Source organism: Centrocercus urophasianus, unplaced genomic scaffold, assembly GCF_019232065.1.
Source record: "Centrocercus urophasianus isolate 14NV4802_14NV808 unplaced genomic scaffold, USGS_Curo_1.0 seq_9, whole genome shotgun sequence".
In the NCBI taxonomy this organism is placed as follows: domain Eukaryota; kingdom Metazoa; phylum Chordata; class Aves; order Galliformes; family Phasianidae; genus Centrocercus; species Centrocercus urophasianus.
Window position 1 is genome coordinate 1,559,249 of NW_024885532.1, and position 23,801 is coordinate 1,583,049.

At 37.8% G+C, this 23,801-nt stretch overlaps 1 protein-coding gene across 1 annotated transcript; it reads right to left on the minus strand.

The window, feature by feature from the left end:
- Nucleotides 1–609: 609 nt before the first annotated feature.
- On the minus strand, nucleotides 610–23,757 carry GPR180 (G protein-coupled receptor 180). Its single transcript, XM_042839106.1, has 9 exons — nucleotides 23,628–23,757; nucleotides 21,983–22,141; nucleotides 19,467–19,661; nucleotides 15,466–15,646; nucleotides 15,223–15,272; nucleotides 11,378–11,535; nucleotides 5,126–5,317; nucleotides 4,695–4,772; nucleotides 610–3,021 (listed from the first exon to the last, which is right to left on the minus strand). Exons 1-9 carry the CDS (start codon nucleotides 23,755–23,757, stop codon nucleotides 2,863–2,865), a joined length of 1,302 nt encoding a protein of 433 aa, XP_042695040.1. The 3' UTR covers nucleotides 610–2,862.
- Between the last annotated feature and the right edge of the window lie 44 nt (nucleotides 23,758–23,801).

A 23,801-nucleotide genomic window follows, 5' to 3' on the forward strand; every position in this document is an offset into this window, starting at 1 on the left:
CCTCCCCCCCCCCCCCCCCCCCCCTCCCCCCCCCCCCCCTTCTCTCTTTGTTAATTTGGTGGGGGGGGGCGCTGGGGGAGGGAGTATTGGGGTGATGGAAAACACATTTTACAAAGCAAGAAACTTTTTCAGTGAGGGTGCATTATTGAAGACGACTAGAAGAAGGCTGGAAGCTACTCTTCTAAGAGGTGGTTATGAAACCAAATTGATAAGTTGGGTAACTATGTGAATAAGCACAAAAAATCCCCAAGGTTGTAACTTATGTCTTTCATGGGACCAACTGTTAGGAACAAGAGACAGGCTTTCACATATTCAAGCAATTCCCAGGCATGATCCACAGGCAGTAAGCTTCAAGCTTGAGTACAGGTAAGTATGAAGCTTTGTAAGTAGCTCATATTTGAAGATTTCAGGCCCCCTGCCCCCATGGATATCATACACCAAATTAACAGACATCTTAATATTATCACAGTGACACTGACCTAATGCTACAGCACCTGTTAATGACTTAATACCTTGATGTTTGTGGATGATGGTTAAGAAAGAATGCTAATAGAAATAGAAATGCATGTCCGTGGTGCAGCTTACCATGAGAAAGCGATACTGATCTGCTGCAGTTTCATTAATAGTAAAATTGAAATTTTATTTTCAAATCACTGGATTTGATGCCAGACTAAAAGAATAATGCTACCTGTTGATTTATGGGGCAATCTGGAAAAGATTAAGAGACAACATCTTATACTATGCATTTATACCCAGATGAACAATGAATTCTGAATGTCTTTTATGAATTGTTGCAGGGTATATTTAGAAGGTAAAATTAAGATACCATTTACTTTAATACGAACAGGTTGAAGTCAGAGCTACTACAGGAAGCAAGAAAATACACTTGAAGAATAAAACAGAGTGTCTATTCTGAAAGTCACATGCAGTTTTTCTGCATAGGTTAAAACTTTAATCGTGACAGATCATAAACTATAAAGGAGCTCTTGTGTCTATTAGAAAACTCTATTTTATGTGTGAATTTCATGTCTTATACATGAGGACAGATAGAACTCTTCTGCTGCATTATTGGAGACTTATCAAAAACAGGATGCTTTTTTCTTGAGAAGATGAAAAGTACAGAGATAAGCAGGGAAATAAAGACTGAAGTTTTAACCAATAATATTTTTGTGTGGTTATCAGAGGAATGTAATAATTAATCTTTTAATCATTCTGAAGATTGTGTGAAATCATAATATCTCATCTTTTCCAGCCTCAACCTGCCATTCTTGATCTGAATTACAAACAATAAGAAAGGAGATGATTTAATGAGCAACTTTGTCATGTTGCCATTTCGCCTTAGTCAAAGGCAAATGTCTACTTTCACCTCTAAACTGAAATGGAATAGACTTATGTTTCAACTATGCTCACATCTGAGGCAAACATGAATGAAAAGTTAGGGCTGTTTTGAAGCTAGAACACTGGTGTCTTCACGTTTTCATAGAGGCATAATTAGATGCATACCATTAAGAAGAAACGAACGCTAATTTACCTGAAAATAAAATCAGTATTGTGAAGAGACACACGTTCATGGGAAGAAGGCTAAACTACGACAAATAATTAAAGAAAATCCAAGAGAGACTGCAGTCACAACGGTAATAGGTATGTTCTTGTTATGAAGGAAAATGTCAGCATGATCTAATCATTCTCAATAAATAGGCACTTCAATAAAGTATATATTTACACTGTTTTTCTGAATGCGAGGGCATCACAAAGTAGTATGGCTTTATTACAATGGATGGAAGATGGCAACTACTTAGAACTCAGTGCCAACATGGATTATAACAAATCCAGTGAGTATTTTGTTTTTCAATTATTCATAGAAAATTTAATCCTGATTAAGTATCCTTGGGCAGGAATTCATGGGTAGTTGATGACTGAAACCAACATTTATATGAAATGCTTCTGTTAATTTAATCTGTGTATATGGCTTAATTATGATTGAATCCTCAATGTAAGAGAAATGAATTATATCAGGATTAAAATTCTAGTGCCACATCACCCATTTCTTTCTCTTGGCTTTTTTTTTTTTTTTTTTTTTTTTAATGTGAGCCTGCTGTTTTAATTACCTTTATGATGCTGTATCTTCTTAAGCCTCAAATATTGTTTAGATCTTCACTACTAGGTGAAATTTTCAGTCGCATTTACTTCAAAAGAGGAAAACACAAACTCTGTTCCCATCCTCATCACAGTTCTAACCAATATGAACAGTAACTGCAAAAAAAAGCTTTTATTTCACACCAACGATAAAGGAAAGTTTCCTGTAGATGGCTGTAAACATTTTATATACGTTTTTAGTGGACTTTCCCTCTTTTGTTTCCATTTCCTTTATACTTATACATAAAATGCATCTTTTTCCTAAAACATGAAAAAAAAAACAAAACCAAAAAACTTGTATTCATCATAAGCTATCACATCAATTTCACAACTGGCCTATATCAGACTTGTTTGAGCTTGTAGACATTTTAAGAACCGTATTTTATAAGACTTTCAAACCTAGTATCGAAATAAAGTAAGGACATTTTTTGTGGCTGTAAATGAGAGAGGAAAGATTCCTTACACTTTCCTGTGATATGGCTCAGCACCCGTGCTGCACACACATCATCTTTAGGAAATCACTCAAATTACAGATTTTTCCACTTAACAATACTGTAACAAATTAACCTACGGAGCGTGTCAGACCAAAGTTCCATGAAATGCTCTGATACTATCACCCAGTTTTCCAGTGAAACCAATGTATCACATACCTGTGACAAAAATACCTGCATATTTAGATCATTATTGCACTTTTTTTTTTTACATAACATATTCTTCCTAAACATCTCAGAAGCGATGTCGATTTTTATGTCCAGAGGATACTGTCAGTGGCAATGTCACTGATGACAGTGAAGATACTTCCCAGTATAGACTATGAGAGAGAAAAAGTCTGTAGAGGATAACCATGGAGATGCACTGACAGAGGATAACACCTATGGTAATAATCTGAAGACAAAAAAAAGGAGAAAGAGAAAAAGTGAAAAACAAGCCCAAATAAATCTCTACCAGCACAATATGTGTGTGCTTGAAGCTTAACTTTAAATCTTTCAATATTGCTGCAGTTACAGAAGATTTGAACGTGAAGCTCAAGTCCAAGATTCACGCTCTCACACCTGGATGTTTTCAAATCAGCAGATGGCCCTAAGGCAAGTCACATAACGCCTTCTGGCGGTCTCTGTTCCGGGGAATTTCAGACTTGCAATTCACCACCCATGCAGTTCCACAAGCAGAGGTGATGCTTAGATATTCTTTTCTTACAACGAACGGAGGGAGAAAAAAAAAAAAAAACAACAACCTGAAAATACTCTGAACTAGCACAGTCACTGAGCTGTGATGGAAGTGATTTAACAGTCTCACTTAGACCTCAGTGCAAGTCTCTTAATCTGTAAGAGACACATAGGGCAGTATTTAATCAAAACCATCAGGGTATCTACTGCTTCTGAGAAAGCAGAAGTCTAAGTTTTGGTACAGAGAGTCTGTTAAAACAAATGTTTTTCTTGCACAAATATTATATTTATTGATCATACATTTCTATTCTATCTAAATGCATTTAAAGGAGAAAACACATCATTGTAACGTAGGAACTCCAGCTGCACATGATGACTAAACTTTCTCAAAATCCAAGAGGACAGCAACTACAATCTCTCTTCAGTAAACTCAAACTCTCAAAATACTGCAAAATTTTATTAACTCATTCCACCTCTTGTCACTCACTGTTCACCCTACTGCATTGATGTATTCATCAAGCACTACCAACAGATTTTTTTTGTTGATCTAGAGGAGGTTTCTTCTTATTTCCCCCTGAATTTCTCTTTTTTTTTAAAAAACAAAACCAAACATGGTGTTTCATTATATCAATATTTCATAAATATTATATATTTTGAGTAAATGTTTATCCCTCTTTCTACATTCTCCACACAAATATAAGCTTGTTTTCTGAAAATACTGGCATATAAATGCAAAGGTGTTTGTAACTATAAAGTAAAGAAGCAAACTACCCCGGACTGAGGTAGCCAATCACCTGAGAATAGAAATGCACTTTATCTGAACACGGCAGGCTTCACACACCAGTTCTCTAGTTCCCAATATAATTAAGCAATCAAGAAATCCAGTAAGTCTACCTTTGTTTTTAAATGTTTAGAGCTCACAAACCAAACTAGGCATTTGGATAGATCTCTTAATCTACAGTTCAGCTACAAGTTCCTTGACCTATTTAGCCACATAAAGCTTTTAAGTGACGAAGACTGAAAAGCAAACAACAAAAAAATCCACTGATTTATCTTTCTTCTAGCTTTGTTAAAAGAACCCCAAGGTGCTTTTAATTAAAAAACAAACAAGCAAACAATAAAACGAAACACCCCCTCCACATTTTCCTTTGACTTAACCATCTCCCCACCCCCCTTCACCTAGAAACGATTACTCTTAGATGATTCAAACCCAGTATGCCTTTGTAAAATATGACTCACATTAGCATCAATAAGAGCTGTGTGACTAAGACTTTTCAAGTTCCTTTGGGGTCATAAGATTAACAGCCTAAGAGCATGAGTTTGCTAACAAACACTGAACATGAAGAACAACTACTATTCAAATTCCATCTCTTTTATCTTGCCTGTACATACCTTTTCCCTTTGATATTCTCTGAATATTACAGAAACGGTTGCAAGACATGGGTGGCACAAAAACCAGAGAATGCAGGCCTGAAAGAAAAGAAGAGCGTAAGTTATAAAATAACTATACGCCAGCTAAGAAGAAAGAGATGACAGTTAAAGGAACTGCATTTACATTTCTGTCTTTTTTATGAATCCATTGTTTAATTTTCAATCAACAGAATGAAAACCACACAATGAAAGGTGGGATTTCTGTTTAGAAAAGCTCTTTGCTCCTTGTCAAATTAAAATGACTGCTCGGAGTACGATGACAGGGTGCAATTTAATCAAATCAGACACTTAAATATTAACTTTCTTATGGAGGAAAACAGTTCAGTGTTTTAGTCAACTGCGTGCCACAATTACATTTACAGCAAAAGGAATCAGTTTCCATGAGCCCGTACTTTAGCAAAGGTGATATAGAACTCCCTTTTCAGCGTGCTTCTCTCCACTGTGATGATCTGATAAAGACCAGCAGCCAGTGACAAACCTAGGCAAACTCTGAGGCCAATAAGCAGTCCGCTTGCTAAGCCATGGTGTGAATGGTAGCTGTGATGATTAGTATCTTCAAACTGTTCCCAAATTAATAAAAAGGTCTGGAAAAAGAACAACAGTAACATACATTCAGAAAGCAACAATCTCACATGAAACTTCAATTGCCTTTCTATCACAGATCAAATTATCAGCACAGCTGGTCATGCTCTTCCCTGCTTGCTGGAGACTCCCATGTTACATAACAAATAATCCTGGCCAGAACTACTTTTCTAGGACTGTGCAGTACTCCAAATTTGACTGGCAGGAACAGGATCTCATCTCTTGCATTCCATAACTTGTAGAAAGTTTGACAAGTTACAGTTTTCTCTAACTTAGGTAGAAGGAATGTAGCATTTTAGCCCAAAATCCAATATACTAATGTAGTTAAACAGTCAGCCTAGTCAGCAGGAAGCCCACTGAAACGATACAGGGAGGTGTCCGCTTCCAGTTGGGATTCACAACCTGTAAAGCTTGTTTCAAAGGCAGGCGACTACGCCTTTTCTTTCAAAATCCTAACAGGATTCGCTTTTCTTTTTAAAGATGGGGAAGTAAGAGGGTGGTGCTGCTGCCCCTTTTATACAATAGCCTGAAGGATGAAGCATTCACCCAAGTTGAACTCGGATCTCCCACAATTCCCTTCTTTGCCTAAAGGAAATCCAACTCACATCTCCCACCTCCTTGGAGAGTGCCCTAACTGCCAGGCTATAGGCTGTTCTTGGGTGGGCCACTCTCCACCCCTTCTATTGAAGCTGTGCCATCGTGGAGAAAAGAATTCAACATCAGCTAGGTCAGAAACCGTGAGCAAGCCTGACTCTGCAAGCAACTGGCTTGGAACCCTCTTAGGGACTGTGAAAGGCAGTGTCACAGGTTCCAAGTGCTGTTGCAACACCTGGACAAACACTCCGGCCAACAGATGCAAGACAGTAATCCACCTTAACTCTCAGAAAAACAGTACTGTATCCAGTAGCTGTAGAATCCAATGTTAGAAGAGCACTGTGAGAAAGAATACTGATAGATTCTCTAAGGAAAAACAGATTAAGAAAAGCCTACTTTCTGAGTCTCAGCTGAATAGAAGGCAGGTGCCTACTTGCAGAGTTGCACGAAAGTTGGGTCTTGCTGAATAAAACCTTTTCAAGAGTTTGGGATTGTTAACATTACAAATTAGAATACCTGTAAAATTTAGGCTCCCAGCAGCACGTAGCAGCTGAGTGGCATTTTAAGAATTGAATATACACTGGAATCCAGTCCACCTACTACAGACATACAACTTGCACTTGGGTTTCAGGTGTCTAATAAAGCAGGCTTTCTGAAAAAAGGTAGTCAAATTTGATTTATATGAGCAAGGTAGCTCTAAAGGCTGTCAGAAAGAGACACTGTATGCTTCAATTTAGAAATCCACATTAGTCAGATTCCTTTCTGAAAAATTCAAAGGCTCTCTAACTACATCCATATTATAAAGACAGAAAGATTACTGATATAAACTTTTTTTTTTTTTTAATGTGCAATACACCTGTGCATTCCAGAGGTGGGTGTCCTCAAGTCTTGTCAGTTGAGACTAGAATGTTTTTGGCTAAGAATATGCTCTGAGAGTACTCTTTCACTTTTTCCTTCCCTTACTCTGACTATGACACAGTGAACATGACTGCTGTCATTTTAATTACTTCTCAGCCACCTGAATAGAAAATGGAAATATGAGAGACTAAGAAGTATAAAGCACATCTTGAATATCACTGATTACTACTAGTAAATAATCTGACCAATGTTCTTCAAACACTGCTGCTGAAACACCTTTTCTGGGCAACTCCAAGCAAATAACTCAAGATGATCAAATTACTTGACAGAGAATCCTCTCAAGGAGGAAGCCTGAAATAAGACCAAGTGGCTCTTAAAATCCTGAGAAACAGCAGTGTTTGGTAAAGTTGTGGCTAAAGCAGTAGTTTTGGTATGAAATGGATGAATTCCCAACACAGAAATAGAATTTCAGATGAGGTAGAATACACCCAGAAAACATCAAGGATTCTACTAGTTATAGAATGACAGCAGTCTTGCGCAAAGTATTTCATTTGTTGACGTTGACGCATGGGAACTCAATTTTTAATATCCTTGGACTGGAAGAAATTTCAGAAAAATTATATATATAGAATCTCCCTGACATGAACATGAAGCACGATACCAATCCAATTAAGAGTTTTAGGTAGATGCCACAGCTATCTCAGCTTTGAAGAACAGAGCTCAGGAGGGTTTGAATCATCCTTAACCTACCACCAAAAGTAACATCAACGAAGGAAGCCACTTTCATGAGAAGATGACAAAGAGCTGGAGCAAAGCAATCATGAGAACAAAGTCCAAATCCTCATAGGAAAATAGCACCTGACAACATGGTACGCTCAGGACTAGCCCTCTAAAGAATGTAAGCTGTGCAGACAACACAGTTGAACAAAGACTGTATGCAGTGACAGCAGTGTAAGATCACAGAAGTTCAGCTCCTTTAAGTTTCACTAGGCTATTCCAAAATAATTAGAAAGCAGAAGCATTACAGACAGACATGGAACTGTCAGCGCAACACATAGGAAACCTGGAGAAATAAAAATATTTGTCATTGCTCTTACTATGAGCAGGATCTATTCTTGCTCCCTGGAGAAAAGCAGCATTCTATAAAGTAGAAATCTGTGCTACGGAGTGTTTGTAAGCTAGAGTGGATTAGGCAGTGTGCTCTCAGTGAAAGGAGAGATTTCACAGACCAACTTGATTTTGAAGTCAAAATCTCCATGGCCATGCCTGAGAATAATGTTAGTAAGCTCTGATGCCCTTCAACTTGACCACAGAAAGGCACACATCTGCTGCCTCTGCTGCAGTATTGGGAATGAGATGAAAAAAATACACAGGCACCTACACGTTCAAAACGAGATCAGATTTTGTTGTTGTGATCATTGAGCAGAATCATTTCACCTTTGAGAAGAAGTCAGGGTTAATATCCTAATTGTTATCCATAAGAACAACTCTGCTCAGGCTGCTTATGGAAGAACTGGACAAGCTGTATAAGTGCACAGCTTTATGTCCAACATTAAAATCACAACAAGGAGATGGTCTTTCCCCTTTACGTAACATACCAGACATAGGACACCAACTGCTGTCCAGTACTGTTCTCCCTCTAACAGCTAAAAGAAGCTCACCAAGGACGTTATCTTGATGTTCCTGTTATACAAGTTGGATCTCCACATCCATATGATGAAGAACCAAACAGTCACCTCTTCTGTCATACGGAAACAATTATGGTGGAACGCTTTATGCCCCTTGCTATGCCAGCAATGACTTTAGAGCAAGATAACATATCAATCAATGGTAAAAGCCAGTTTGCATGGAGTAGATAATTGCTGAGACATAAAGGTAAAGGGGAAGCAAAAGGGAAATTAGGTGGCAGGAAGACAAGGCTAGTATCTAGTACTTGAGTATGCAATGTCATGAACTCAGGTACAGTAACAAATGTTTCAGATCTGAGGTAAGAAGCATAGCTCACCCTGAGTGCACCTTTGGACTGTATCTAAGACCTCTGTGAAGCATGACTTTTAATACAGCAAGATTCTATATGCATTTTGGTCAAAATGATAAGCTTTCCTTCTGTAATCGCTACCTCTGCTCTGGTCAGCCCTGAAAGTTGAAACTGCTTGGGTCTATGTGATGGGAAAGGCTTGTTATCAGCAAAATGTTATGAACAAGGTTTGTGTCTTAGCAGCAAAGTGTGGAATAGTTAATGAATGCAGAGCGGTCTGAGAATCTTTTGTGCTGAAAGTGAAAGAAAAAAAAAAAAGAACAAATTAGGAGAAAGGGAGATGATGAACGGTAAGCTTGTCCCTTGTTTGAGATGCTATCTGTTTGCAGCCACAAAGATCACATGAGATTTTGCTGGCAAGGAGGCAATGGCCACTCTACATTGACGGCAATCTGTAAACACAGCTTGGGAAGTTGTTGGTGTTTTTGAAAGAATAAAAGCAAAGAATCAATAGCATCAGTGGAAAGAGGAGAGAAAACAACAAGGAAAACAAACCAATCAACAAACCCACCTCAAAAAAAAAACAACCTGAAAACTTCGAGGAATATGAATTAGAACAACAGCAGAATGTCAATAAAACATGGTTCAAACTCTATCTGCTGTGTTAAGGTAATGCATGTGGTATCCAGTATCCTCCATAGTAATCCTGAGAAATCTCTGCTTATACACGTATGTCTATCCACTTTCTGGATGGAAAGAGGCTAGCTCTCCTATAAGAATTTCTGTGGAAGAGCAGGACCGAAAGGAGATTACGCTATGTTAATAGAAGTGATCACTGATCACCATCACTGATTGCCCAGTTACAGATCCAATACCCACATCAATCTAGACCAATAAACAGATTAATCGAGGGAATGAGATCCTGAGGTCACAGATGGAGTTGACATCTAAGTTCTGCTCCCCTGAGCTCAACAGTTGCATTCTTCTATAAGGAGAAGAAATCTGTCACAAAAAAAATTGTATGTACTGAACACGTGATGGAAAACAGCTCTCTCCAGAAAGGCTAAGGATACTCTTGGTGTCAAAGAGCTTTTGCTGGAGACAGCAGACACTGAAACAGACTGGAGAACCACAGAGGCAATGACATACAGTGATATCTGTATTCTGTTCTTACAGGACTCCTAGCAAACCTGACATTTCCAACAGTACCGAAAAGGGAGATGTGGCAGAGATATGCTCTCACAGGGAGAAGACAGCCAACTTTATATCAATCCTCTGCTGGTACTCAAATAGCCAATAGTATATATATAATGGACCAGTACTGGGGCAGCGTGTCTGTATCATGCTTGCCCCAATTTTTACCATAAGCAACAACTAAAAAAAGATCAAGTTGATGATACCAGGTGCCCTTTCTATGTATAGTAAAAAGGGAAAAACAACAACAAACTTTCCAGTCTCAAGTGACAGAGTATTAACACGTCCATTTGTATGTACCAGAGGAGAGGCATGAATAGAATTAAACACTTTAGAAGTCTTTACTATCAGTATGTAAAACTTCTGGTGCTAGATAGGTTCATTCCACCTTACTTTGACACCCATCTTTAAATTTCAACAGTCCCATTGACCTTAATAGGCTTTGGCTTACATTCTTAATTAGCAAGAATACTGTAAGCTCCCAGCTACTCTTAATGTTTTAGCAGTCCACTTATTTAGTTTGGAAGCAGCACTAATTACAGACATTACTCAAATGGCATAAAATCTTTAGTATGATCTCTTCCTCATTACTGTCTCCAGTTTCTCCCTGATCTTCTCATTCTCAATGGCTTTCAGATTCTCTTGTCTTTATGCTGTGATTTAAAAAAATTTGTTTACAAAAGACACCACCAGGGTTAGATGATCTCCATTACAATTTACTTTTAAGTTACTGGTTTACTTGACTTTCTAATTTATATTAATAGAAAAACATTTGAATGAAGTTATGTGTCACATCATTTGTATATTTGCAAGAACAATCCTGCATATGAACCTTCTTTAAAGAATTGCCTTATACTGATTGAAAAGACCATCAGACATCCTATTGGAGTGGTTTGAAGATGAGGACACAGTCTCATATTTTTGGTGACAGAAAAAGAACTGTAAGAATCTTTCTCTCATCTTTCCTCCCATGCCCCTCGTTGTCAGCACTAATGTCACAGTTCACAACCATGCAACTGTACTGATGACAGCTATTTACAGGACCACATTGCAAATCAGATTGGTAAAACCATGCCAAAACTTTTTTTTTTTTTTCCTTCCAATTCAGTCTAGAACATTCCACTGATCTGGTTTGCAGCATAATATTATGAACAACTGATACAACTGGGAGTTCGGAGAACTGTGGGAACTTCTTAAATGGTTTTAGTGCTGAACAAGAACATACTGTGGAGCTATACCTTAAACTGTCAAAATAAAGAGGAACTGTTGTTACTTATTAGACTTGCTGGGTGCACATTGTGCTGTGGGTTTTTTTTTTTTCTTCTCCAGTCTTGATACTCTTGTTTCTCATAAAATATTGAAATTAGTTGGTTCATAGTTCTGTCATACTTAATAGCAACTGTACGTTTCAGTATAAGAACGAATGTAAAATACAAACCTGTGTAACAACAACTACTACAGCAATGCCAGTAGATGTTGGAGTGGAATCCCATTGAAGAGGTCTGCTATGAGATTTCTTCATTCTGCCTATTGTCCAACCCATACATAGACTCAACAGCAAATAAAGCATTTGTATCTGAGAGACTATGTCACACACTATTAAAAACAAAAGAAAAAAGAATATAGTCACAACAAAAATACACAAAAATTCAAAACAAAGAGAAATATTCACTACCCCCACAAACAAAGGATGGATATTTATGCCTCAGAATCACCTTTGCTTATAATCTCTATTAACAGTTTGATGAGCTGAAGTTTGTTTGCCACATAATGTGGCTATTTTGATCATTTTTAAATGACCAAAAAAACCACGACCAGCTTCCCTCTACTTATGCTGTAGCTCTGCAATGATGTGGGCACAGTGCCACATTCTTCCAACTTCTACTCTTGTGTCAAAGAAGTCTAGGCTCAGGAATCCACCTGCATAAACAAACTTATAAAGGCCAGTGGACTAAAATCATATGTATGTTAATCACACAGCAAATATGAAACACAATGAAACGAACTCCTTCCTTTGTTCCACAAAACTTTTGTTCAAAAATCAAACAGTGGCACTGTACTTCTAAATTAATTGCATTTTGTCTTAAGGAAGGCGTAGCTTGTAACAGAAAACACAAATATTTGGGACAAATTCCACAGTCAGATACTTAAAGGGGTAAATATAATGACTAACCCTAGCACTAACTTAGTTTGGAGCAGTAATCTGTCTATACTTTATTACATGCAGACTCCCCTTACCTCATTTCACCGTGCACACTTCTTTTTTCCCCAGTCTGGAAACAACTAAAACATACTTCATAAAGCTACATTCTTAATCAGTGTCTCTAACCTGTGTTTGAAGCTGCATCTGAGTAAGGAAAATTTCAAGCTAGAATATACTAAACCATTTGTTTTCCATCCTCACTGAAGTCCTGCTTATATTAGAAAGAACTGAAAGCTTATTCCCAGGTAATTTTTAAGCTTCAGAGCTCTCACAGAATCATAGAAAATCTTGAGTTTGAAGCTACCCTCAAGCATCACCGAGCTGGTAAATTTCTGACTGAAACCTACTGAACAATTTTAAAGCTGGTGTATAGACTTCAGTGTAAACTGGCTCAAAGTAGCCGCGTAGCAGAGATCTACAAGCAACTTGAGAAATTAGTTCTTGTGTAAATTTCAGATTTGTTTCAGAAATTAGAGGTGGCCACTATGTACAATAATCCTTTTTATTCACTTAATATTTTAGCTCATTTAAATTAGTTCCATACTTGACATTTCCACTTCTGTTATCAGATATAAGATAAATGTTTCTACAGCATAGAGGAAAACTTTCAATTTTATGCAACTGCTGGAATGCATTATAAAAAAAAAAAAGTACTTCCACACACAATAGAAAATGCTGCCTCTGTACATAGATTAACACACACACAAGGGATGTGCGTCAAATGAAGATCAGCTGCTGTATTTCCTTGACACTCAGCAATACTAGCAAAATATAGCTATAAAAAATTTCAACATGTTAACATATTACTATTAGGATTTATTTGGTATCCTTGTGCTTTATACACTTGCATACTTGTAACACCTTCAGACACCTTTTTTATTTAGCAAATGTCACAGAGCTTTTAGTAGACACAAACTTGAAAAAACAAACTGGTATTTTGGGGCAAAATGAGCCTGGGATTATTTCACAATGCTAGCTAGGCATGGTATACCTTAGAAAAATTGTTATGTGAGCTCAAGGCATGCCAAATCCATGTTACAAATCCAGGCTAGACAAGTGTCTGAATAAATCTGGATGCTCTGGAGAGCATTCAATCATTTTATTTTCTCTCAGTCCTTAAGATAACCTTCCCTGTAAGTTATAGCCAGACAGCATCTCTCAACCACATCTTGGATACAGACATTCCTCTGCTCTTCAGTGTAGCAATAATGCAAGCAGATTCTCAGGTAAAACAGTTTCAGACAAAAATCAGCACAGGCTTTGGTCATTGGTGCCACATACATCTTACCTACAAGTAAGAAGAGGCTTTATATTTAAGAAAAGTTGGAAAATGATGATCTCATGATATCTGGGATCAGTGTGAAGTCACAAGCTACTGAACTGATAGCTAATTTATATGCATACACACTTACAAAGCACCTATCACCACATCGATAAACATTTTTTGGAACCACTCTGACAGCAGGGCTAAGAACAGGAGTTGGCCTGAACAACTTTTTCAGCTGATCAACAGCTATAACAATACTATTTGATTTTTCACATTCTGATCTTATCAGAAGTTAAAAGATTGCTATTTGAGATGCTTTTACGTGCCAGAATTATTCATGTGATTTATATGATTATATGATTCATTCAGATGAGTTAGACAGTGTCAGGTTTTTATACATAGTAAGGATTAAATAACGCTGGGAAACGAACAATTGCTTGGCATAGCACCTGAACAGGTTTCTAGAAGGAATTCTGCTCCCAGCAAAATTAATGAAAATGGGATCATTCATCCAGGATTTCTGTTCTAACACAGGAAAAAAATATGGTAGCATCTTCCATTTCCAAATTATACTTACTATTGGCTATCCTTCAGAATTGTAATCAGCACTGAAGCTTTCCACTTTTCCTTCTGCTTCCTTACTGTTTTGGGAACCACAAATTTTAAAAACAGTATGAAAGTGAAAGTCTTTCAGCTGAGCCACCTGAATTCAGGTATTCACTCAAAGACACTATTTCATTCTTAGTAAACTCCACTGTAAGCAAACAGAAGTGTGATTTCCACTTCAATCCATACACGCATACACAGAAACTCTCAGATGCAGCTATTTTCTCCACAGTTCTGGTTGCATAGTTAACACTGGATTTCTCAGTGAAGAGGAGTAATGGCTACTTCCACAGTCTCAACTTAATTTCATTTCAGGAGACGAGAGGGAAAATTAAAAAACCCAGTTGCTAGAAAGGCTGCAAAGAGCTCTAACCCGACTTCTTGAAACAAGAGTGTCAATTACTGTGGAGCCAAGTGCCATCAAGAGGCTGTTATTTCCAACTGCAAGTTTCTAAAAGAATTCTAAGCCAGGAAATGTTTTTCTATATAGGTTGTTGCTCGCCTATGCCATCTCCCTATCATAGTGCTGCTTTCTTGGCATGCTCCGGACGAATCAAAGGGCAACATATTAGCTCAGAAAGAATCACTAAATGCTTCAAATGTAAAATACACAGAGGAGAAATAATAAATAAAGAAAAGCAACCTTAGATTCCAAACCATCTTGCAAGAATAAACTACTGCAATTTGGGTAGCGTTGTTACTAGAATTCAGTTCACATGAGAACTCAGGAAATCTATACAGAGCAACAAAAAATGCTTTGTTACCATCAATTCTTTGCATAATTACTTTTTACACCTTTCTAACCTTATCACTCGTGCTATAAAACGTGTGTTTGTTATAATCAATGTTAAATTTGCTAACGAAATAACACACTCCACAAATTGAGATAGTTTCCTCAAAAGCTTCAGTGTATTATGCAAACTCAGCAAAACTCTTCAACATATTGAAAGATTTACTCATATGATAGATACGTAGGTAAATATTTGTAGGACGGATCACAGTTATAAGGCTTTAAGTGCAGTTACTCTAAACTTGCGAAACAAAACTTACTTTTCAGAAGAACATCTTAAAAGTTGCTCAATATTTCATGTTAGAAATACAATGATATGGGACAGGATAATGATTCTGTCTAACAAGAACATTCATTAATGCATTATATAGATTAATGTGTAGGAATACATAAAAAACAGCAGATGACCATACTCACATTCTGCCAGACTTCCCATAAAAGGTGCTCCTATTCCATCCTTGGAATAACTGATAACAGAGTAAAAGATGATATTTTAATGTAAGTGATACTTAAGTTTGTGCTTTCTCTATAACTATACTTGGGCAGCTTCTAAAAAGTGAGACCTAAGTTTTGTAAGAATCAGCACAGGAAAGATCATGTACTAATCTTTAAAACAGCACATCCTTCAAGTCTTAAGATTAAAAGCAAAAGTAAAGATACCTTGAGAAATGCAAGTAGTTGGCAAAAGCTGAACCAGCCTGCAATAGTAATGCAATTGAGAGCATTTTTAATACAGTATGCATTGGTCCGTGCTTCTTAATTGTCTGCCATAAAGACTGTGCATATATGCAAGCAGTTACAAAGTATGCTAGGACAAGCAGGAAATAGAATTCATGTAATCCTGTGGGAAAAAAAAAAAAAAAAGAAATACAGCTCAGTTTTTATACAGAAATACTATTGTTAGCAGTAAGCTAAAATCTCCATATGTTATTTATATAATCACCGGATAATACTAAGTAATTGTCATCCGAAAATAATAGTAAAGATAAAATGTGCAAACCCCAGCCTATTTTATCCAGGAGTCAATGAATTCTTCAAAAAGCTGATTAGGAAGTGTTTTTTACCCAGTAATACCTTCTCTGAACTTAGGAGAAATTCTGTTCAAAATGAAAAGCTTTGTAGTAATTACTCATGTAGTATAAAGTGGCACCCAACTTCCTGACAAAAAGAAAATAATTGCAGCCCATTCATCAGAAATATACTTATTAAATGACTCATTTTTAGGTGGTTTGTTTTTTTTTTTTGCTACAAATTTTAAAGGCACAGCATGAAAAGAGAAAAACCCAGGACACTGCTAACCACTGGGTGTCACTATTCTTCCACATAAAACATTTCAAGAACTAGAGGTGACAAATACAGAAAACTTTCAGATGAAGTGGAAAGAAAAAAAATGAACAGAAAATTAGTGGTTTTGGGTTTTTTTTTTTTTCAACAAAAAATGTGCAAAGTTTCTGATATCTCTTAAACAGAAGCTGTTTGACTTTCAGTCTAGCAGTAGTTGGGCAAGATATTGCACTGAAGACCTGGATCCTGGACTCTTTCCTGCTACCTAGAAACAGTAGAACACACCATATGAGCTAACAGAGTAAAAAAGCCAAGGAAGCATAAGTTAAAATGGGCAAATGGGAATTCTACACAGAAAACTTCTGCTTTTCCTCTCCAGCCTTCCTCAAAACCATGCAGTGCCTGCAGAAGCAGGCTTTATTTCCAGCAAAACAACTCTTAAATTAAAACTATCAACCAGCTTCCACCAGAGATGAGAAATAGCCTTCAGTATGTAAGCTGAAGATCATTAGAACTAGATGAGTTCTTAATATTTGCTAGTACTACAAAATAACTTCTATGTCTAAAATGCATACACTGAAACAGGAGACAAAGACCATCTTTTAACAAAGACTCACTAAAAATCTAACACTTGAGAGCCACTGTGCCTCCCTTGTATACCTCTGCCTAATTTATGATTGACCAAAAAAACCCACCAACAACAAAACAACAACAAAAAAGCATTCTGAGGACAAAATATCTCATTCTTTTCACTTTTTATCTATCTTCAGGTTGGATGTTAGGAAATATTACTTCCATAAAAGAGTTGTGAGGTATTGGAACGGGCTGCCCATGGATGTGGTGGAGTCACTGACCCTGGAGATGTTCATTTAGATGTTGTACTGAGGGACATGATTTAGTGGGTAATTATTGGTGGTGGGTGGACAGTTGGACTGGACGATCTGGTAGATCTTTTTCAATCTTGGGGATTCTGTGATTCTTCAGCCACCCACCAAAGTTGGTAAGGATTACATAGATATGTTATTTCTCATCGTGATGATTGGGTGCACTTTAAAAACTCTTTTAGGTAAAAAAGAAAGGCTTTTAATAATAAGCATTCAGGATAGAAAGCTCTTTGCCACTAGAGAGAAACTGTGGCAATTGGTGTGAGACCAAAAAAACCCAACAAAACAATCAAACCCATGACCAAAAACACTCCACCAAAAAACAACAGAAGTGATTTTCAAGCTGTCTTTTTAAGTTTTCCTCCTTCCGCATCACTTCGAGTTGGGGAAATAACTCTTTATTAGGGAATGCAGCGAGAGGACAAAGGATAATGGTTTTAAATGAAAAGAAGGTGGATTTGAATTAGACATCAGGACAAAATTCTTCACTCATGGTGCAATAAAGCACTGCAACAAGTTGCCCAGAGAAGCTGTTGGATGCCCCATACTTAGAAAGCCCAGCTTGGACGGGGCTTTGAGCAACCTGATCTAACAGAAGATGCCTCTGCCCACATCAGACAGTTGCAAATGGATGATCTTTAACATCCCTTCCAACCTAAACCGTTCTATGACACAGAAAATAAAACATGTATGTTAATTTCTAATACCTAACTTCAAGATCATCCAGATGCTGTTCACCTGGTCAGCTGCTCTTGGAAGCTTTAGATCCCACTGCCAGTCTTATCTAAATATCTTACCATGTAAAATGCTAAAAATTGCTTGCTAGGGACTGGAAACCAGGCCTCCTTCTCTCAAAAGGTAAACACCCTAATCAAAAGTTACAGTTGCAAGTTCTTTCCTATACTTTCTTTATAGCCTATCCATTTAATTTTGAGAGTGCTTCACGGCAGAGACATAATTTTAGGGACTAGAGTAAAGAGTGACTTAACTGAAACCATCTGTAGCTAAGCAGATGTTATCCGCCTCAAAGGAAATAAAATACAAAAAATGAACCTGGATCTCTTCTCTGATGGTCTAATGTTCTAGAGAGAAGAAATCCTCCTTGCTTCTTTGAAAAACAGACACAGGCATGTCACTTCAGGATTCCTGGCAGTGTTGCCATTTTTCATTCTGAATAAAGAGGTGTTCATCTGCAACCATGGAAGACGTGGCATGTAAAGCTCATCCTATTTCCTACTTCCTACAGCTTTATTATAGATCTCCTTACACGGCATGCAAGCTTTTCCGAGTTCTGCTTCCTCATTTTCAAAATCGTCATTAAAAAAATATAGAGAGCTGAGATGTCTCCCTAAGAGGTCTGTACATTACTTAAAGGCCACATAATGCCACTGATTATGTCTCAGTTTAGCAAAAGAACACAATAACTACTTTTTGAGAATAAGTGAATTAACTTAGAATTCACTTCACATACAAAATTCACCAAATTGGAACCACCAACCACATTTGCAGAGTAAGAAGCACAACAGAGAAGTGATAAGTCAACCTGTAAGTCTGGAAACACTGTTGATAAGTACCTTTCTTACAGGTTCCTCTGAAAGTTTCAGCGTGAAGATATTCCTCCCTTCAACAATGAACCTGCCTTTGTTCCCTCTACACTCTCTGGATACCAATTAAGACAGACGAGCACACTATTCTTATCACTGCTATAAGGCTAGACCTGAGTATATAGGCTACATCACTATATCAAGACAGACTAAGCCTTCTGGACTCTTCCTACACTACAAGCAAAGTCAGTGGCATGTTAACTAGGCCTTCCAAAGCAGTGAAACTAAGCACTAGATTTCAGTTGATTTGGATTGGCCAGAGTGTCATACAATTTTATGCATGCTTATCTTCTGCTGCTGCCTTGAGTCATTTCCAAAAGTTTTTCTCTGCAGGTCTAAAGTCTTAAATTTGTATTTTTTAAATAAAAAAAAATAGGATTGAAACATTTCACAATGTGCAGCCTGTGAATAACAAAACTTGGATAGACCTAGATGGTGAACACTGTACTGGCAAAAAGTTTATGTTGTGCATGAATTCATATTGTACAGATTCAAGTCTTACAAAGTCTAGCTAAGGAATTCCACGCATTAAATAAACAAATTTATTAAAATCAGGGATTCAATTCACAATCAATTGGAAGCTTACAGTTTCAATAGGAAAAAAAAAACAACAATGTATAAGCAAACATATCAACACAATCTTTCCTTGTATACTATATCTGTAGTCAGGTAAGTTTTGGTAAGTCAGACTAGAGAAAGGGAAGGATTTTTCCCTAATATCAGAAAATGAACTTAAGTTTACTCTTCTCTAAGAAAGTCAGACCTGAAATGTAAAGGACTTTGCTGTCCTGTCCCCAGTAGCATATTTTCACAAGCATAGTAAGTACTGACTTTTTTGGGAGATCAGATCCTTAACTTACAAATCTAATTTTAAGAAAAGAAATCTTACCAGATTCCCCTGCGCTAAAGTGATCTAATGGATTCCCTTCTGCATCTGGATTTAGTAAGACCATTTCAAACTGAATATCCTCGGATTCAGAATAATTCTCCTCGCAGGTAAACTTGTCTACATAAAACACATACCATGTTTCCGGGTAAGGAATCTGGGACACTGTCAGATTTTGTTCTGTGTGGTTCACAGTCACTTTGGAAGAAAACAAACAACAAAAAAAGGAGTAGAGACTTGATTAACTTGTCTTTAAAAAACTTATACTTAAATGGAAATAGAATTTAAATACACAACATTATTTACAGCTTATGAACTACATACAGTGCAAAACAGTCTTTGCTTTACTTTGAAGCTCACCACAATACCCGAGATGAGACTTCCAGTCTCATCTTTGGTTTCAACTAGGTGCAGACAATGGCTGGTGAAGATATGAGCTGCGTTCCATTTCTCAGCTTTTGGGTTTGCTAGAATGGATCCATTCCATCAGAAGCCAGTAACTGCAAACAGTATTACCTTCAGTACATTTCTGTTCTCTGGTACAGTATCAGTTTTCTATATTAGCCAAGAGACACTTCCTCATTAAAAAAAAATTGTGAAATTGATTCTACCCCATTTTCAAAGATATTTAGAGCACAGAACATGCAACAGCCACATGCTAATTGATGAGCACGCTTTGAAAATGCAACTTCGCATGTTTTATAGCATCTTCCCCAAACTGACACAGACAAATTCAACAGACATTAAAGGGCTGGAGTCACTGCCTGAAAAAAATACACATTTCAAATCAATGACATTAAAACTAACTATGCAGGACTGAAAAGTTTCGTCTGCTTACTGATCTCAGCAGTATTTTTCCTAAAATCAACTGTTAACAATTGGGCAAGCTCTCCAAAATAAATATTTGATGCGTATTTGATATGCGGCTCTGTATGTTTGAGTGAAACTACAAGAACTGTAAGCATTGTTACACTGGTTACTGAATTAATTAATGAGTGTAACAGTGATCATTGCTTATCAGCTCCACCATAGATTAAAGTCATTTCTGTAGAAGAACTAAAAGTATAACTACTGGACTGTTGATAGATTCATTTTAATATTTTAAGCTCATTAAAATTCCACAAAAGCTGGTTTTTATGCAAACCTTTTTCTATAAGAGAAACTACAAACACCAGCATAAATAACTCCTAGCAAACTCATTATCTCTAAACCTGCTGTAGACAAAATTCAGAATGAATTTCTAACTTAAAGTCAACTTGTGAGAAAGATCTATGTAATTTAAACAAACTTGTTTCAAGTTATTTTCTGTTATCTGAAAGCATGCACTTCCTGGATCAACAGTTGGAACACAGCTCTCTGCAGCAATAGACAAGAAATACAAATTTAGACAACACATGAAGCAGAAAAAAAAAATGTGTTCTGATAATTTGTTCAGCATAGCTAATACTAAGCAAGTGTTGCACTTTGGAACAGTGTATCTTATAAATCAAATACTCAAAATGAAAGAACTCCTTTAAAGAAAGCAACCTTTGTAAAGATAGATTAATGATTTCATATGTTGCTTAAAACAAAAAGAAGTTAAATGGCATGTAGAAGGGGTAGCTCTGCTCTCCATTCGTACTCTCAGTTGAATTTATAGCCTTAACTGCATAAATACTAGGAATTGTGCAGAGCACATTTAATCAGTTTTCCATCAGGCCTGCAAGCTAACTTGTAGGATGTGAAGTAAAATTAAATAAGGATACAACTGATTTTGCTCTTGTACGTCAGAGTGACAGGTCTGTGCTATCACGATATCCTTTTGGCTTTTTCTTTTCCTTGTAAAGCGTTATTTTCCATGAAACTGGGAAGAGGAGCCTCCTGACAAATAAGGACTGAAAAAAGGTTTTACTGTGTGCTTGGTGTATACACTCCTATCTTACAAGCATTCATTTCAGAGGTTTAATGCTAACTGCAGAAGGCCCCACTGGTTTGAGTCTTTTCTTTTTCATTCTACAGTAATAAAAGTGACAATTCAAACTGCACATTTGACTACATCACCCATTTGTTCATTCTAACTACTTCAGTTTCATCTTGTAATAGCATTCTTCCTAATTCTTCAAACATTAACCTTTATACAGAAAGGCCTGAGATTTAAAAAAAAAAAAAATAACAAACTTTTTACTTTCACTCCAAGCAGAATTATAGAAAACTTTTGTACTCGATGAGTAAACGCAAGCCTGAACCCCATTTTTAAGCTGTGTGCAAACAAGAGCATGAGAACAGAACTTGCCATCAAGTTTGCAGTAACTCACTGCTTGTCAAGGACTGCCATTTTCCAGCGGCCTATTGAATCATAACTTGCAAACAAAATCTTCTGATGTGATACAAAGAAGCAATTGCACTCCTTGGAATCTTTTTTAATTACAGAAGGTCAAAGTTCTACCCTGACTAAAGCCCATGCAAAGTCCAAATTCACTGATACGTTGAGTGTTCTAAATACACACAACTTAATTCATAATGGGAAGATAGAAACTCACTTGTCAGTTGAGCTTTAGAGAATTTTTCTGTACATCTGTGATCCTGGATGTGATTCTGTAGCTTCTGCCACTCCTGTGCTTGAAACAGGTGAAGTCTGGCTTCTTTTGTTACAGCTGCTGCTACATCGGTGATTCGGACACACAGAACAGCATGGTCACCTTGACATTTAAAAAATAGAATGAACTGCACTGCCCTGATGCAAGTCATAAGAACAGAAGGCTAGCAGAGCAGAAAGCTTTATTAAGTAGCACCACTAAAGCCTCACCTCACTTCCAATTTCATTTTATTTTATTTTATTTTTTGCCACTTCCCATAAACGTTTGTACATTTTCACTATTTCTCTACATCTCAGTAACACAGTATGAAAACAACACTTAAAAAAAAATGGCATTAACTTTCTTTACTTCCCACTGCTTTCTTCTTTTTCAAATGGACTTCCAGACCATATTTTTCTTCCTTCCACCCACTTTTTTTTCCAGGATTTCCAAGGCATGATTACGAGTACCACAGGGTACCTCCTGGGCCAAATACCAGAATAATTTGAGTCAATGGATCTTTATGTTATTGACTGATTACAGCTAAAACACTTGATTATAAGAAAAATGAATAAAACCATATAACTGGATCATAGAATGGCCTGTGTTGAAAAGGACCACAGTGATCATCCAGTTTCAACCCCCCTGCTATGTGCAGGGTCACCAACCACCAGACCAGGCTGCCCAGAGCCACATCCAGCCTGGCCTTGAATGCCTCCAGGGATGGGGATCCACAGCCTCCTTGGGCAACCTGTTCCAGTGTGTCACCACCCTCTGTGTGAAAAACTTCCTCCTAAAATCTAACCTAAACCTTCCCAGTCTCAGTTTAAAACCCCCTTCTCCTATCACTATCCATCACCACATTTACAAGAAAATCAAACTTCAAAAGTGCTATTCTGTGTTTCCGCAGGCTGCACCTTGACACTGACACATGTTTCGGCCATTGCAGAATTAGCTTAAGACAACTGATGTTGACCGATAATTCTATGGTCCTCAAAGCTATCTTGATAAATTCTATCATTATATATCACTACGGATTGTTTTGAACAGTTTTCCGAATTAAAAGATGGGATTATTCGGGGAGAAGGAATCAGCTGGTGCTGCAAAAGTCCAAGTTTACTTGAAGCGAAGCAAGTTTGGTGGCTTTACGTTGACTTCAGGCTGTCAGAGCAGTCACTGGGAAAAGGCTATGAAAAACAAGCAGCAGGTTGCATAGAAGCCCACGTGGCCTCGCCGGCACTACCACCACCAGCCCCTGTAGACATTCTCAGAACGGCAGGAGTGTTTCTAAGGGAGCAGACAACCTCAGCTCGCACAGTGCAATACAACCGAACGCCGCTCACCTGGAGCTCGGTGTTCTTTCCTTAGCTTTAAGCAACGCTTTCACCCTTCCCCTCCCCCAGACCTATTTAGAACACTTCTACGTTAATCTTCTAGGACACCGGTTAAGTGCTTCCCCATCACCCCTCGAGCTGTCCCCACCCCATACATCGTTTCCCTTTTAGCACCCAAGGGTCACGTTCCAACCCTTCTTGGCTCCCGCTCTACTCTTCCCTCCCCCCGTAGCGTTTCTTTCTCGCAGATGTTCCGCTGCCCGGCGGGCACCTACCGCGGAACTGGAAGCGCGCCACGGGCCGCCAAGGCTCCAGCCGGGCGGCGGAGCTGACGAATCCGCCCCGCAGCGTCTTGCTCCAGGCGGCGCCCCCGGCGCACAGCAGCCACAGCAGCCGCCACCCCATGGCGGGGATTCATCACCCCCCCGCCACGTGACCTAGCGGCCCTG

What these genes read in the sequence shown, in the direction of transcription:
- GPR180 (XM_042839106.1), bottom strand. Translation starts at nt 23,757, where the DNA reads ATGGGGTGGCGGCTGCTGTGGCTGCTGTGCGCCGGGGGCGCCGCCTGG. An exon ending in CTTTAGCGCAGGGGAATCTG is followed by an intron (nt 15,647 to 19,466) that starts GTAAGATTTCTT and finishes TTTTTCCCACAG; the next exon opens with GATTACATGAATTCTATTTC. An exon ending in TCTATATCACCTTTGCTAAA is followed by an intron (nt 4,773 to 5,125) that starts GTACGGGCTCAT and finishes CTTTTCTTTCAG; the next exon opens with GCCTGCATTCTCTGGTTTTT.